Here is a 16941-nt window from a genome sequence, read left to right on the forward strand (position 1 = left end):
TTTCTGGGCTATTTCCCATGGAAAAAGAGACTTAAATCTAGTGTCAGTCTCCATGTAATAGCCTTTCCCACACTGTTGTGCCAGTGAGTGAGGGGTAAAAACTATCCCTCATGCGTGTTCTGATTCGAAGCCAGTAATAAAAGCCTGAAAAACTTTCACACAATTTTAGGTGACACCAGGGGAATACTTCTAGAATGGTAATGTGAGGATACCGGTGAACCCTTTACCCCGTGAAACCACCATTACTGGTAAAAATTGTAAAAGTCAACCATTTAAAATCTCTAGAAATTGTCCTTAAAAGTCCACAGATGGAGAAACATTCTTGCAAATATTCTGGCAAGAAATAAAGGTAATGATTACCTTTGATTTTCATAAGTTATGTTTGTTAAAATTGTTATGGTAATATATAAAAGAATAGAAATAATATACATTACCTCCAAAGTAGTAGAGGGGGAAATGGAATGGGGGAAAAAAAGTAAATAATAGTCCTAAGAAGGAAGGCAAAAAAGAAGAGGAAAAAATATAGGCAGGACATAGAACACAAAATTTAAACATTTCTACTGAAAGACTGTTAGATTATTAGGCTGTAGTTTTTAAAACCTCTTTACATATTGATTATAAGAGAGCAGAAATAGACAAAAAAGCAAAACGATGGTGAAAGATACATCATGCAGATAACCAAAAAAATCTGATGCTTTTATTTTTTATCATACAAAACAGACTTCAAGAAGAAACTAGAAATAAGAGCTGCCACAAAAAGTTGATTGCATCACAAGATACAATAATTTACAAACATCTACACAAGTAGTAACATAGCTTCAAGATGTATTCCAAAAAATGTCCATATTTACCTGGAGAAATTGACATTACCACAGTGGGAGATTTTCACATGCTTCTCTCAGTAACGGACAGCACAAGCAGACAAAGAAATAGGATTTAATTGTAAATGTTCCTGATTTTAAACATTTATTAAGAGCATGTTATGAATAATTTTTGCCAATATAAACTTGAAAACTTAAATACATAAGTTCCTAGAAAGCTATAACTGAATACAACTGATTAGAGAAGAACAAGAAAAGTGGAGCAATCTTAGTTAAGGAAATATCATGAAGAAATATCAAGTCCACATCATTTTTACTGGCATATTCTATGAAACATTGAAGTTAGAAATAATTGCCATCTTTTACAGTTTATCCCAGAAAATGCAAAAATAAAGACACTGCCTGAGTCATTTGATGAGGTTAGCAAAAGCTTATTAGCAAAACTAAAGACACACAGGAAGGAAAATAAATGCCAATCATACTCATGCACATAGACGAAAAAATCCTAAACAAGGTATTATTACATAAGAAAACCAAGGAACTACTGTTTGTGAGGTGTAATACTGGTTTTGAGTGTTTAAAAAAATGTCCACAGTTTTTAGAGTTGCATACTGAAGTATTTAGGGGAGAGACAACAGAAAGTCTGAAATTGGCTTTAAAATAGAGATTGAGAAGGGGCGCCTGGGTGGCTCAGTCAGTTAAGCATCCGACTTTGGCTCAGGTCATGATCTCACGGTTCACGAGTTCAGGCCCCACATCAGGCTCTGTGCTGACTCTCAGAGCCTGGAGACTGCTTCAGATTCTATGTCTCCCTCTCTCTCGGCCCCTCCCCCCCTTGTACTCTGTCTCTCTCAAAAATAAATAAGATGTTTTTAAAAATTAAAAAAAAATAGATTAAATTGCTTCTCAAATATTCTAGAATGTGGCTATGAGTTTATGGGAGTTTGTCATGTTTTTCTCTTGTGTATTTGAAAAGTTTCATAATACAAAAGGACTAAAGACACTGGATTATATATCATTTTCTTTTAAAAAGAGATATGCATTATGAGGTGTGAGAAGCTAATGGCCTACATGGACTGAAATGTGACAAGGTGAGGAATTCATTTTTTAGGCATTTGATCTGGCCTCATCCCAGAGGGATCCCAAGCAAGGTGCTTTTCAAGCAGTGCTGTTTGTGGTTTCTGAAGGCAGAGGAAGGATGAGCTCCCGCTGAGCAGGAACATTCCAGGAGATGGATGAAGTTCCTGGCCATCCTGGATCTCACAGCTAGAAAAGGACCAGGTGCTGCTTTTAGCGCTGGTCAGAGCCCAGTTCAGCTTTCACCTCCATCACCAGGATAAAGCGAAGTGATGTCCATGGAAAAAGTCAGCGAGTGTGAAGCTGTACAAGTGTATACAAATGAAAGACACGTGACCTACTACTTACAGACGCCATTATGTAATGGTGTAAAAGGGACAGAGAGTGCAGCTGCTCTGGAGAACAGTCCGGCAGGTCCTCCAAATGTTAAGCAGGAAGTTATCATCTTACCCAGCTGTCCTGCTCCTGGGTGTGGTGTGTGTGTGTGTGTGTGTGTGTGTGTGTGTGTGTGTACACTCAAATGAAAATGAAAGTTTATGGCTACGCAAAAGCTTGTGTTAGATGTTCATAGCATCATTATTCATACTAGCCCAAAAGTTGAAACAATCAAAATGTCCACAACTGATGAATGGATACACAAAATGCAGTGTTTTCATACAGCAGAGTATTACTCTGCTATGAAATCCTGGCCCATCCTACACAGAGGGATCTTGAGAACGTCTTGCTAAGTGAAGGAAGCAGTCACTAAAGATCACAAATTATGTGATTCCACCTCCATGAAATATCCAGACTAAGCAAATTCATAGAGACAGGAAGTGGTGGGGGGAACGGGGAGTGATAGCTAACAAGGATGGCTTTCTTTTCGGGGTAAGAATATTCTGTTAGATGGTGGTGCGGCTGGATAACTGCGAACATACTAGAAACCACTGACTTGCATGCTTCAAGGGCCAAATTTTATGGCATGTGAGTGATCTGTCAGTAAAGCTGTTACCTAAAAGGCTGGGGGGTAAGAGAGAGTTTGGAGCAAAATGGTTTTGTCTCCTACCACTCCTCACCCTGTTACCACCACTGCCTGGGCCCTGAAGTCTTCTGTCAAATTCAGGAAGATGTAGGATTTTTTTTTTTTTTTTTTTTTTTTTTTTTTTTTCAGAATTTCAGTGAGAAAAGAAAATGCCGAGTCTTAAGCAGAAACAGTGAGAAAACCAAGAACTGCCATTCACTCCCACTCCCTACCCCCTTCTGTGCCAGTGACTGGTGAACAGGAGAAGGCCTCGGCCTGCAGGACTGAGGCTGCCCTCCTGTGGCTGGTGGGGGGGTGTGGGGGGCAGCCTACCCAGAAGACGGCCTCCTGTTTGCCGATTCACCCCCACTAACGAGCAGTGAGCATATTCACTGACTGGCCGAACAGAGCTGTGATGGCTTACTTGAATCACCAAACCTAACCGCCAGAATTGCCCCCAAGCACAGCCCCACATGTGTCTCTCCGATGGGAAGCGTTAAGCGTGGCTCGCAGTTCAGCCCCCGGCTCCAGCTGCCGTGGAGAGGACGATTACTTTCCGGGCCACTTGGCCTTCGCTCATCTTGTGTTTTCTCTCCCCGTTTTCCTGTCTTGTTTTGTTTTCCAGTGGCTGCTTCAACCCCCAACTCCAGTGCTGGTGCGGCCATGAATTCTCTGACCTCTCTTGGGACTCTGCAAGGGCTGGCGGGAGCCACTGTCGGACTGAATAATATTAATGCGCTAGCAGGTACCATAAACAGTGAGTATTTGCTGCTCTGGTGGACAGCCTTCCCCCAAATTCTCCCCAGAAAATGGTCAGCCAGCCCTGAACCACAAAGGATACGGAACAGGGAGAACTAAAGCTTGGGATGGAGGAGCACATACCCCGCTAGGCACATGCGATCTACATTCATTTTGCCTCAAAGGTACCCAGGCCTCGTCGCCCCGGCTTTTTTCTAATCCTCAGAACGTGTGTTCGTTCACTCGTAGGTTTCTGTGGCTGACAGCTAGTTGCAGCTTTCACAGGGGCGTGCTTTGGTTCTCTTCTTCTGAGAGGCAGTGTGTTTTAACAGAAAAGTGGACACGTGGGTCCAGTTCCAAATCTGGCAGGCACCTGCAGAGACCTCAGCAAATCACTGCCCACCCACCCCAGGCTTCAGAGTCCCCTTTGAAAACTGGAAGTTCTGGATTAGACGATTTTATTGGTACCCTCTTGCTCTAAAGATTGATGACCTATATAGAGAAGAACGAGGCCTTGGAAAGGAGGAAATAAGGCTGAGTGGAAAAGGCCCCGGCTGGCAGTGTGGAGTCTTTAAGCGCTCACAGCCAGGGCTCACTCAACAGCAGTCCAGCTCTGAAGAGGCTCATGTCACCATGGCAGGTTGAGGCAGAGCGAGGCAACTCGCTTCCAGAAGTGCTTGAGCCCAAAACCTAGGGACTTCCTGGAGAGCTCCAGGTTCTGTCCCACACAGCCTGCCCGTTTCTGCCACGTTAGAGCTGTGGGGGATAAAGTCACGTTTTAGGCTTGTGCTCGGCACTGGCTCCTACACTGGGGAGAACTGACCCTCCACGCACAGAAGGGCCATCTCGTTTGCCTTTCCCTCAGTTCAGTCCTGAGTCTAGAGTAGCCAGGCCCAGGAGAGCCCAGAGCAAATCTGATTTCTGATTTGGGGGCCCAGTTACCTACCTTGCAGTGCAGGCAACACAGCACCTGCCTGCTTCAAGCTTTAAGAAAGGGTCCCTGGCAAGTTAGTTTACCCCATGACTCAACAAAGTGAACAGTTTTCAAGGGGTGATCAGATAGTACCATTTTTTTTTTTTCAGCAAAACAAAAACAAAAAATCTAGACCTCATCAAATTTCCAAGTTTTAATAAACACTTTTGTTCAGATGCTCTGGGAAAAACAAACAAAAATTGGGACTGAGTTTTATCTGACCATAGGCCAAAAAAAAAAAAAAGTGGGGGGGATCGTTCTTTCTAGATATGATAGCTCTTGATTAGCAAACAGCGTATGAAGTGGCAATCATGTGACAACAGAATGTCTTATTCCAGTAAAACGGCCTCCAGCCGCCCACCTCCAGCAGCCCAGGAGCCCTCATCACGTTTACTCCTGTTTCTGACCTTGTTCTGCAGACGCTCCAACCCACTTCCTCCCCCTTGGTTGCAGACATGGGTGTTTACACACATCCCTTCACGCTGCTTCTCTTGCCCCAGGACCTAGTTCCCCTAAAACAAGGACTTTGATTTGATCGCCTGCCTGTCCTGTCCTTGGTCTGCAAAGTAACAGGCCAGTGGGAATGGCTGTCCTCCTCAGCACGTGCTCATGACTGCTGTGTGTTGTCTCGGGTCCGTGTGTCCACCTCTCTCCATCCTCGTCCGTTGTGCTTTGCTGGTATTTTCCCGTCGTTACCATGAGGGACTGTAGAGGGACTGTGTTGAATGGCCAAGACTATGACTAGTTCTTGTGTGGGGTCTATGTCATACAGATGTTGCTTCTGGCAAGGACAACAGGCTTATTAAATTGTTTTGTTTTTTAAATTGTTTGCAATTGGAGTAATACAGGTATGTATAGTTCATGGGGAGTTAAAAATGTGTCTCATTTCGAACAGTCCCTACCAAACAGTGTGAACCAGGAAAAGTGTTTAATTAAACCAAAAACCATGAACAAACAAAACCACATTCCTTCTGATCCGGTAAGTGTTACTAGCACAGAGCTATTTAACAATCCCAACGTTGGCTTGGAGCAGATATTTGTTTCTTTTCAAATACCAAGGAAAACCCAAAATATATAGTGTCCTCTTTCAGACCATTCTGCCTAAACAGACATGATGATGCTACCTGTCCTACTGGAAAATTCTCAGAGAAGGTACTCAAGAAATGGGTACCGGAATAGAGGCAGCTTCTGAAATAGTTGGCCACGGTTTCCATATCATTGCTGTTTCCTGCCCTCCTCCATCCCAGGAACAGTTACTTGGTACTGAAAGAATTCTCTGGCTGTCTGAATAGAGTCCTCTTTCCCAGGGACCAGGGAGCCAGGAGAATGGAGGTAGACGGAACCCAATTAATTCCCAAACTCATCTTCCTATAAATTTTACCCCTTTCATTTCACTTCACTTCACTCCTCCTAAAATCAAGTTTGGGGTCGAAGAAAAGAAGCTAAATTAACGTGTTCAAGTTTGATGTCCCTTTCCTTGCTCCATACATTCATGAATGGAGGGGCTAAAAAAGTACAGGTGAACCCTAAAGCTAAAAGCAGAAATTGTCAAGATCATAAGTAAGGAATGTGGGTGATTCACTTCTGGATTATCTGAGGGTTCTCCAGGCATGTTTTGTGGATTAAGATCTAAGCTAAGATGAAGATATTTTTTGTAGACACAACCACCCAAAAGTCTGTGTCTGACTCTATTTAAATGTATGTCAGGTGACACACTTATTTTTCCTTGTTCCAATCAACCTCGTTCTTCCAAATGGCTTAGCATACAGCCCTTAAAATTAGGATCGTCAGAATATAATCAGGCACAAGTACCTGATGAATAGTGTTTGTGGAAATACTTGGTCCTTGAACACACAGGTTTGAAATGTGCAGTCCACTTATATGCAGAATTCTGTCAATTAATACAGTAAGTAGGATACTACAAATGTGTAGTCATTTTCCTTATGATTTTCTTTAATTTTAAGAATACGGTGTATAATACATATCATGTACAAAATATGTGTTGTTTATGTTAGCGGTAAGAGCTTCTGGTCAACAGTAGTTAAGTTTTGGGGGAGAAAAATCAACACACAGAGGCTTTCATTTGAACCCCCACTTGTTTAAGAGTCAACCGTATGTTATGTAAAGGAGAGAAAAGATGTTTGGGGCATATTATTCTGGCTTGTCACTCTTAAGTATGCATTATAAAATCACTCTCAATCTGTGTTCTTGGAATATGTGAAATGTACATAGGTAGATACACATATAGGCACATACAACTTCATACACACTTGTGACCATAATAACACAAACACACATATAAATGCCGCTAAGTGCATATTCATACTCCTCTACCATGGTTCTAGACGTTTTACACTTCTTGTCAGCCTGCAGCTTAGGAGGATGTATATCTTGTCTACGGCAAGGAAAACATCCCGGGAAACAGATCATCGACCTACAGGAATAGAACACATTCCTCACTTGCGCCCTTTTGCGGGGGGGGGGGGGGGGGGGGGGGGGGCACTTACGCTGCTTCCACCTCTGCCTTCAGTACCGTGTTCACAGTGGCCACCAGAAGTGCTCCTGCCACACTGGTGGGTCCTTCTGTGTCATTTGCAGATGTACTCAGGCGTCTCACAGCTCCTCAGGTCCCTCTCAGTTGAGGACCTTTGGAGAGTTAAAGCCTCTCACAGGCAGGGTATGCAGACTTTGTTGCCCATGCACAGAGACCTCCCCTTGTTGAGGCCTCCCACATCTGTCATTTTGTTCCTCATCCAAACGGCATGCGTGGGAATTTAGATTGAATGGGATGAAATGACCGATCCTTTTGGCTTTTTGAAAGAAAATCCCTACTCTTTTAAGGGGAAGCATTTATTCAGTTTAACTTTCTTCAAACTTATTTTTCTATTGCCCACAGTTTTTACATGTAATCAGATACCAGCAGCTGATCTGACAGGCGTTATCTTTGACAGAATAATTATTTAATATAAATCTTCCCTGGGTGATTTTTTCAAATTCTACAAGGTAATCAATTACTTCTTGTACCTTGTCTTTGACAACCACATACCCCCAGAATCTCCAGGATAGTTTTGGTTTTAAATATTCTCGCTGCACTTGTACTTGTCAGAATTTTGACACTTATTTTTTGCTCAAAAGGGTGGTTATACCATGAAGAAGGAAAGCCCCAAGCCGGAGAGCCCTTGCTAGTCCCCTCTTTGACATCAGCACCCCCTTTGCTTGATGCCTCCGATACCATTTCCCTCCCCACCTCAGGCAGGTCAGGCCGGCCACGGCTACCTCCCACGTGCATGGAATCAGTTGAAGCAAGCCAGCCGTTCAGAAAGGAGATCTGCCCTGAGATCTAGTCCAAAAACACAGTCAACCACTGTGAAGTGTAGGCAGAACAGCGGCGATGTGCCGGAAGCCTCACAACAATTCTGGTCCTGAAACCCATCCGGTCTTTCAGGAGCACTGAAGTTCATCCCGCTTCTGTGTTTCAAGAGGGGGGGGACAACTGGCGAAAAGGGGGAAAGAGAAGAAAATTCTCCTAACCTGGATGACTAAAAAGAAAGAAGAAAAAAAAAAAAAAATCCCGTGCCACAGAAGGAGGGAGTCCGGGGCACCAGAGACCACTGCAGCGAAGGAGCACCTCTTGGAGAAGCTGGGCCTCGGAAACTACGAAGGAAGGCACTCCGAAGGCTCTTACGCGGCAGGGCCGGCAAACTCTTAAGGCCCTTAGCTGACCGGGTACCAGCAAGGGGCAGCGCTCTGTTCCAGTGACGGCAAGGGGACTCGGAGACGGGGATGGCAGCCGAGCTGGTCTTCGGCTGCGCTCCACGCGGCCCTGCGGGCTGTGATGCACCCTTGCCCCAGGGTGTAAGTAGAGCGCAAGGTCACCACTCACCCTTACTAGAATTTCCCCCTGCACGGGAATCCGGCTTTCTGGAGGGCTGGGCCACGTGGCACAACCATTTGTACCCCTAGCACCTGTTAACAGCCTGACAGAAATGAAACACAGGGCACTTAACTGCGCCCAGCTCTTCCGGAGTTATTTTACACCCTCCCACCTCTCTAGAAAAGAAACACCGATGTTTCTTTGCATTCACACCAATGTCGGGAGGTGAGGATAAAATAAGACCAGAGGAGAAAAGAAAAATCACCCCCCAGCCCTTCGGCAGCCGTAAGAATAGCAGGGGTGGAAGAGAGAAGCCTGGGTGAGGTAAATGGGATTAGCTGGTGTCTTGAGGGATTAATTAGGAGGCCACACTAGTTCTAAGCTCTTTAACAGTATTTATTTCCATGACTGAAAAAAATTAAGAGAACAGATAGACTCCTTCACAATAAGAAACCTCAAGCACAGTCCTCAGGACCTCTGCTGGCCAACACCTTTTTGCCTGATGTGAATTTGCCAGATCTGCCTGCGAGGACTTCCTCTCTGCAGGCTTATTACTCCAGTCTCCTGTGCTTCAGACTCTCCTCAGCACCCCGGCCCAATGCCGTGTCTGTACCGAGGTAATTTCTCTCAGGGCCCACTGTGTCTCCTCAAGCCCCCCACCCCCCAGAGAATACCAGGCCTGAGGCGCTACGCATTTCCTCTGCTGTTAGGCCATGGTCTGACTCCTTCTAACCTAAGAGATGAAGTTATCAGAATAACAGAGTCGTGTCGAGAGTAAGAACATTCCCCACCTGCTCTGTCTCCTGTGGATGGCAGGCAGGAGCACTGATGGATGGTGACGTGATTCTAGTGTTGGATTCCTCTGTATAATTTCTAAGCATCTGTAGTCCTCTATCCTCATTAGACTTCTTACCACTTCTTTTCAGTTAGTCATCTCAGGTGTTTCAACAGCCCTAATCCGTTCAAGTGTTTCATTAATGTTTTCAATAATTTCTTCCCAGAAACCTTTTTCTTTTTTAATGTCTCAGTCACAAAGGGAACTAAAAGCAATTATGATGTCACCGCTTCCATTTCCTGAGTTCATATGAAAGTTAACACTCTATAAAAGTATTGCTTGTTTTGACTCCATATTCAGGGAGCAACCATAACAGAGCAAAAGAGCAGCCAGGATCCAAGAAAAAGGTGCTGGACAGCATCCAGTTCCCATCCGTTTCTGGCCAAGATCCAGCTTACAGGCACGAGTATCCCTTCAGTTAACTGAAAAACACGACCTGGAGCTCCTTCGTGGGTAGAAACGCCGGTTACGTGGGCACTGATAAATCCTTGCACGTGTGCACGCGTCTACTCGCTGCTAAAGATGGCCCCGTTCTTTTTTGAGCCCCTTGTACTACGTAAGCGGCTTTGGTTCTCTGCAGTTAGAGTAAGGGTCCACATTTTTTCCTCGCCTTAATTCTTGATCAGCTTGCGTATTCTCCCTGAGGTCCTCCTCCTTGACACCATCCCTCCGCTGTTCCGTAGAGCCGGAAGGGCACCGCCCGCATGCTGGCTCACCGAGGACAGAGCTGGCCTCCAGGACCGTCTCATCAGATGGCCTAGGGACACCAGTTTTACCCCTTTCTCCTCCAACCCATGAGCCATCCCCTGGCCCTTCAGAGGGCCCAGGAGGTGGACTGAAGTGTACAGATGTTACAAGCCTCTGTCACTAATGTTTTTTTCCAAGCTTCTAAGCTGGAGGAGAAGGCTTTCATTTCAAAAAGATAGCGGGACTTGCCAGTAGCACAGCGCATGGAATGGAGACGTGTTGTCTGTCGGTAGTGCCTCTGTGAGTTTTGATCGCTGGCCTTAGGGAGTGAGGGTGTCATTGCTCAGGGGGCTTTGGGGGGCGTGGTCTGTTTACCATCATGCTGATGTATTCCTGCATCGTTGCGTTTTTCCTTCCGTGTCGGTTTCACTGGTGTGCCGGCTGCATGCACTTGCTGTTGTACGTGTGTCAAATGATTCTCTAACTTCCTTTGGAAAGCACTAATGAAAAGTGCTGTTTCTCTTCTCTATTGTTGGGTTTTTTGTAAAGTTGCTCAAATGCTCTCAGGTATGGCGGCTCTGAACGGAGGACTTGGCGCCACGGGCTTGACGAATGGCACAGCGGGCACCATGGACGCCCTCACGCAGGCCTACTCAGGGATCCAGCAGTACGCGGCCGCGGCGCTGCCCACTCTGTACAGCCAGAGCCTGCTGCAGCAGCAGAGCGCCGCGGGCAGCCAGAAGGAAGGTAGGTGCCCGGCCCGGGCGCGGCGGGCAGCACCCACCGTGGCGGCGGCCTTCGGAGAAGCTAGATGGGGCCGGCGTCACGAGAGGGCAGTTAGCATACTTCTGTTCTTCCTGGGGTTTGTGGTGGTTTTCTTTTTTTTCGGGTCTTTGGTTTTTTTTTTTTTGTTTTTTTTTTTCCCTTTTAAGAAACTTAACAGGCCTAAACCATTGGTTTCAATCTTCTCTCCCCTCCTGTTCAGCCTTGTCCGTTTATCTTTGAATTTTTCGTTCTTTTAATTTACCTCCCAATATGGATTTCTCCCCCACTGCACCCTTACACGCAATCACTTAGGAATTGCTGTCCTTAAAACGCTGCAGGAACCCTCTTTTCCCGAGTTGGCACGGACCACCTAGGATTTCTCCCCTTACACCTCAACTCCGCATGAGTGCAGGGGGTGAACGGAGAGTCTCCTGTGGGCAAAGCGCTCTCAGGCACGTCCCGGGTTTCTCAGCGTCCAGTAGCCCTGGGACCACGTAGCCTGCCTCTCGGTAGGCGAGGCTTTCCAGGGTGATGATCCCATCCACCATTAGGATCGACTGGGTCCGTGTTTAATCAGGGGTCCTCGGAGCAAGTAACTAAGTGACCGATGGTCTTGCTCCTCTGCCAATAAGGCAAATTGAGTATCAGGAAGTTAATACTAAGAATGAATTAAAGCTAATTGTAAAATAGTTCATGAGCCAGTCCAGAGAGAGACAGCTTGTCTTTTTCCCTTTTTCCTTTTGGTTTCTTTAAAGCAAAATCTGCAACATTAGGTTTATTCTCTTTCTGACCTGTTACAGTATGGGGGAAGAAGCCACGGTAGGGAAGTACTGAAGACATTTTAATTTCTTCCCCTTCTTTATCCTCACCCTACAGTTCCAAACTATTCTTGTGTGCAAACTTCGACTTGAAATCTGGTGTTCTACAAGAAATAGAATAGTTTTACTTTATAAAGTGAACCTTAAAAGGGACACAGCTTTAAAGAGACTCGTGTAAAAAAAGATTTTTTTCTAATCTTAAGAGATCGTTAAAAGTGAAAGATAGATGAAAGTTTCTTTACTCTCAGCTGTGACTGTTAATGTAGGTTTTTAAAAAGCTGCACAACTGTTCAGTCCCCTGTGTCTCCCGAGGTGTGGGGAGACTGCACGTCATATATGCCTTGTTTCCCCAAGAAAAGCCTGCACTGAGGTCCCTTTGTCCAGGATCTAACTACCCAAATAGTGACAAATAAGGGTGGTAGGAGGCGTATATGAGATAAGAATGTTCTCAGAAAAGAACATAAAAGCCAGGTCCCTACATGATTTTTAGAGAATGCCGGTCACTTCTCCATTGTCCCATCAGGGCCTTCCAGCAAGCCACATAACCCTTGTCGCTGAAAAACTTGAGTCACGGTGGCCTCAGCATGTAACGGTGCAAGGGTGAAGTCTAGGCCCCAAACACTTCCTCCACTGCCCCCAGTGTCCATGCCTTGAGTTTTCAGGATAGCCTGTGCAGTGGCTCACTCTCGGGGATTAATATGAAGAATGGCCACCCACTGGATTATTGACATTTAGGTATCGGGCCTACCAGTAGCAAGGTTCAGTGCTTGAGTTTTGTGGTTGGTGGTGTTTTCTGGCTTGTTGAGTGTTTTTAAGTCATTTCCCACTTCCTCCTACCTCTCCTCTGATCACCTTCTTCTCACCCAGTGATGTGTGCTCAAGAAATTTAAACCATCTTAATATTAGTTTTACCTAAATTGTTGTTTTCAAGGTACATTATACTAGAAAGGGGAAGAAGAAGAAAAAAGATGAATTCCACTACTGAATAGATTTTTAGCCTTTCTACTCCATAGTTTTGTTCTTTAGTCAAGAGAGTTGAAAATCAAGTTGATGTGTTTAGTCATGTATCCTAGTGTATATTTTCCCAGAGGAAAATGAGCCAGGCTGGCTTTGTTTTTTAAAGTAGGTTTGATATTTTGCCCAGCTAAATCTTCTGAAAGCTGATGAGGAACACTGACCACCTTTCCTGTCCCTCCTAAACACCCTCTGACCTTCTTTATACCTTCCCATCCTCCCTGATTTACAGGAGGCAAGTCTCTCGCTTATACACACACACACACCGAGGTAGAGCCTCTGGATGCCTGAGCAGAAGCTGGTGGGTGTAGGCTGGCTGACACAGATACCCCAGCACTCCATGCTAGACCAGGTGCCCCATGAGAAATACAAAATGTGAGCACCCACCCAGCTGGGGCCAACCATGTAAGCAACTCTAGGAAGTAAAAAATAATGTGTACTAGGAAACTCCAAGGAATGTGTGATGTGTCAGGTTTTTACTAAACGTAGAGGTGGATACATAGGGGGAACCCTCAGATTGTTTTAGTGTTCACAATTTTGGCAGTTTGCAAAATCAAACTGTTGCTGGGTAAAGAAAAAAGAGGGAGGGAGGGAGGGAGGGAGGGGGGTCATACACTAGGAGATGCTGGTGGCAGTTTTACCTGAGAAAATAGTGAACAAGAAGACAAAACCTCCTTAGGTTTACCATTTTGTATTTTCTTGGTCCCCGTCTCTGGCTCAGATACAATCAGAATGTCTAGCGTTCTGGAATGCCAGGATTATCCAGGCATGGCCAGTAAATCTGTCAGAGCACATTAAACTGCATTTCTCCCCAGGCTTCAGGAGTTGAGATGACTTCACAGATCAAAGTGGGTCCCCTAAATCCTCATTTGTACACTTGGATCTTTTATCTAGAAGGAATATGAAATCTGGATGGCACCAGATTTGCCCAATATACGTATTGCAAAAGATGTGCCTGGCATAGTACCACTCAGAGCACCCATTTCTACTGTTTTGGTTTTACATCTATCCATATTAAGTTTGGATTGCTTAAGAATTTTTTTAAACCAGGAAACATGTGGGGCCCTAAGTCCTGCAAGCATGTCCCTTTAAATGCAGACTGCCTCCTTTGCACTGGAACATGGCTTTGTCCGTGCAACCTGTGACACCGAAAATTAAAGTGGTCACGTTGGCACTTAAATAAGAAAGGCTTCACCTGTGCGGCTTTAGACATTTGCCTCAAGAAGACTTCCTTGTGACAAGTCCTACGCATTAGAACACTCCTGTTTTGTGGGAAGAAACTTGGTTTGACTCTTCTTTATGAAGATGTTTCTCTTATTTTCACAAAGTTCTTTTACCCCAGTTTCACTTTTCGTAGACCCATATATTGTCCCCGCCCCACGGGCAGTGCTGGTTCCAGGGGACACCAGGCCCAGAACTTGGAACATCCTAGAGGCATCTAGCCCCGGGGCCTCTGAGAACCAGCTGGGGGAAGATCTGTAACCACCGCAGGCAGCCTTCAGCCTAGAAAGTGTTCTTGCTGGTTATAGATTAGAAGGTGGGTACCTCCCACCAGGTCACTCAGATTCCCTCCTTTTCACCTTCAGATAGATGGTTCTTGTGCAGGTGGCTAGAGAGAGAGGGGAGAGTGCACGGGAAGACACTTAGGAGAGCCTACCTTTCGAACCAGCGTAGCTAGGAAGACCTTCCCTACTCTGCCCTTGCTTCTTGTTTCTCTGGAAAGTGACAGTGGAGCGTGAGGAGCTTGGATGAGTTCAGTCTCTGACTAGAGTCGGCACCTTGCGCGTTCATTTCCAAGGCTAATCCCCAGTGGTATAATTCCTATCACGCCTGTGAAACTCTAGCTACCTATTTTTCCCTGCTTTGACTCATTGCCAGTCATTTCTAATAAAAATGATTATTAGACTGTGTGTTAAGAGATTTGGCAAATCAAAACTGGATGGATAATTAGGTAAATGATTGAGAAATCTAAGCAACATTACTGCTATATCCATTACTCTAAATTGCTGCAATTTGCTTAGAAAACACAGGATACTCTCAACTCCCGAGAAACAGTATATACATACAACAAAAACACAGCCACCGGGGAAAACCCCACACCTGCATTCTCCTCCCCAGCTCTACCCTAGGGCAGCCGCCCTCATCCCCACGAAGAAGAGACTAAAACTATGTGCCCTAAGCAAATACGAGCCACAGACCAGTGTCTCTGGAAATTGGAACATCTGAAAGGTGATTCCCATCTTGAAAGACATACCAGCACTTGACATGTATACATCTGTTTCGTTCCCTTTAGTATGAGAGGAAGGCACACGCTTAGCCTGTTGTTAAAGCAGTCCTAAGAAGAGGCCTGGGGAACTAAGAAGCGAAGAATACCTTACTCTGATTTCTTTTTCCTCTTTAGGTCCAGAGGGTGCAAACCTCTTTATTTACCACCTTCCACAGGAGTTTGGAGACCAGGACATTCTGCAGATGTTCATGCCTTTTGGAAATGTTATCTCTGCTAAAGTCTTCATTGACAAACAGACCAATCTGAGCAAGTGCTTTGGTATGCAAAAGAAACCAAGCCAGAATATCACAGTTCATTCCCAAGTGAGGAGTCATGGGAAGGAAAATGTAAATGGCAAACATTTAGACGTCCAGATAGGGCCTTCCCTGGGTGGTGCCGTTTCCCGGTTTTCTGGATCCATGTAAGCAGATTGGGCAAAGTCGTGTAATCAAAAGCAGAGGTAGGGGCTATATAAAAAGGATCTGGGAAATTAAATGCCTATACATTAGGTATTGCTGTATCCTGTGCTATTAGAGCGTCTTGCTCCATACATCTAATCATCTTTCACTATAGAGCAGCAGCCATTTCTTTAAGCCCCAAGGTCTGAAGCCAGCTTTAGCAGATGGAAATACACTTAACAGACTGTAGTGTAGTTTAGGCTACCCTGATACAGAAGGGCACTACAGACCCTTTGCCACGGTTTCCAGGCCCTTCTGGGTCCAGTAGGATTCAGACACTGTGGCTTTGGGTAGCATGTCGTACTGGGAGGCTCCTGTTCAGCACCACATACACTCACATGAACCCTCACGAGAATGCACATCCCGTCACAGCAGGCCTGGGGCTATGCTGCCCACCACAGCTCCGTGAGCCCCGGGGCAGGCCGTGGAGGTATTTCACAGTCACATGAAATGCTGCTTGTGCTGAGATTCAGGAGCCAGAATTTGCAACGACAGGATCTGCAGGGACTGAATGAGTGGAGGCAGAGCACAGGAGTTACAGGAATTCCGAGAACGCTGGAAAACTCAGGTCCTTGGTGGCTTGACCTCCTTCCTCAAGGAGCCCAGACCCTGCCTCCTGGGGCAGTGTTTCCTCCCTGAGAGAGTAAGGCCCGCTCTCTACTTGCTCTGATGTTTTACAGCAAAAGCACAGCATTCATTAAATCTATTTCGTGTTTTACTTTTTGAACCCTTCTGGGCCCCCAAAGTGGTTTAGAGGCCAGAATGTTAAGAGTATATATTATTCACTTGACAAGTCGTGGCCCAGTTTAATAGAACATTTGCCTGAATCATTCCTCCAGTTTAGTAATTCACGTGGGTAGTAGGCAGTAGCCGTACAAAACAAAGCGAAATAGATACAGACCGGTGGAAACGCAAATGAAAGTGAATGGTATCAACAAAAACAGCGAGGTGGGAGGGGTGGTACTCAAACTTAAGATCCGTCTCACTGGTAATGGGCAGCTCATCTAAAGACAATGTTTCGGCTTCTAAAACCCCATTATCATATAACACCTTTCTAATTTCTGTGCTATCAACCAGCAAGGTCTGAAGCCTCTGTGTTTAGGGGAATTAGTATGGCAACCACTGAAAGTCACTGTTTTTACCCAACTGGAAAGGCTGTCAGCCTGAACTCAATACACTATGGCTTCTGCTACATAAACCCCCTTGTGATGGTTCGTGAGCGAGTGAAGTGGAAAGTAAGTGGTTACATAGGGGGTGAGTGTGCACTTGGGTAGCTTACCGTTAGGAGCTTCCCTGCACAAGGTTTTGAACCAGATTTTTATACTCCTTGCTAAACAATGTCCTGGGCTTATCTGGAGATTGGAAAGGGATTGTGCTTCAGGGTCTGAATTTAAGAAAATATGTACAGCCTTGAAAAGAGATTATATCAGCCCACAAACTATTCAACCAGTGTGTAATCAACCTACGCCTGTGAATATCAGCAGACCAATTGTATGCGATGCTACGCACTGTTTTCAATTTTGTCACAAGCTACAGCATCCCATACCTACGTGTCTCAGTGAGCCAGCCTAATGGTGGCGGGGAGAGGGGAGGCCAGAGTTGTCATAAGCTGGTA

The 16941-nt window shown here is 45.4% G+C and overlaps 1 protein-coding gene across 15 annotated transcripts in view; it reads left to right on the top strand.

Moving 5' to 3' along the window:
* Positions 1-16941, top strand: part of CELF2 (CUGBP Elav-like family member 2) — an 836861-nt gene that overhangs the window by 815893 nt on the left and 4027 nt on the right. For 8 of the 15 annotated variants that reach the window (XM_045465677.1, XM_045465676.1, XM_045465664.1 and 5 more), the window contains 3 exons: positions 3524-3643; positions 10555-10752; positions 15004-15147. In XM_045465677.1, coding sequence (XP_045321633.1) covers positions 3524-3643; positions 10555-10752; positions 15004-15147 — 462 coding nt within the window. Of the gene's footprint in view, positions 1-3523; positions 3656-10554; positions 10753-15003; positions 15148-16941 lie in introns of all 15 variants that reach the window. The other 7 variants (XM_045465665.1, XM_045465669.1, XM_045465667.1 and 4 more) reach the window with 5 other exon arrangements.

This window comes from Leopardus geoffroyi, chromosome B4, assembly GCF_018350155.1.
Source record: "Leopardus geoffroyi isolate Oge1 chromosome B4, O.geoffroyi_Oge1_pat1.0, whole genome shotgun sequence".
Classification (NCBI taxonomy): Eukaryota; Metazoa; Chordata; class Mammalia; order Carnivora; family Felidae; genus Leopardus; species Leopardus geoffroyi.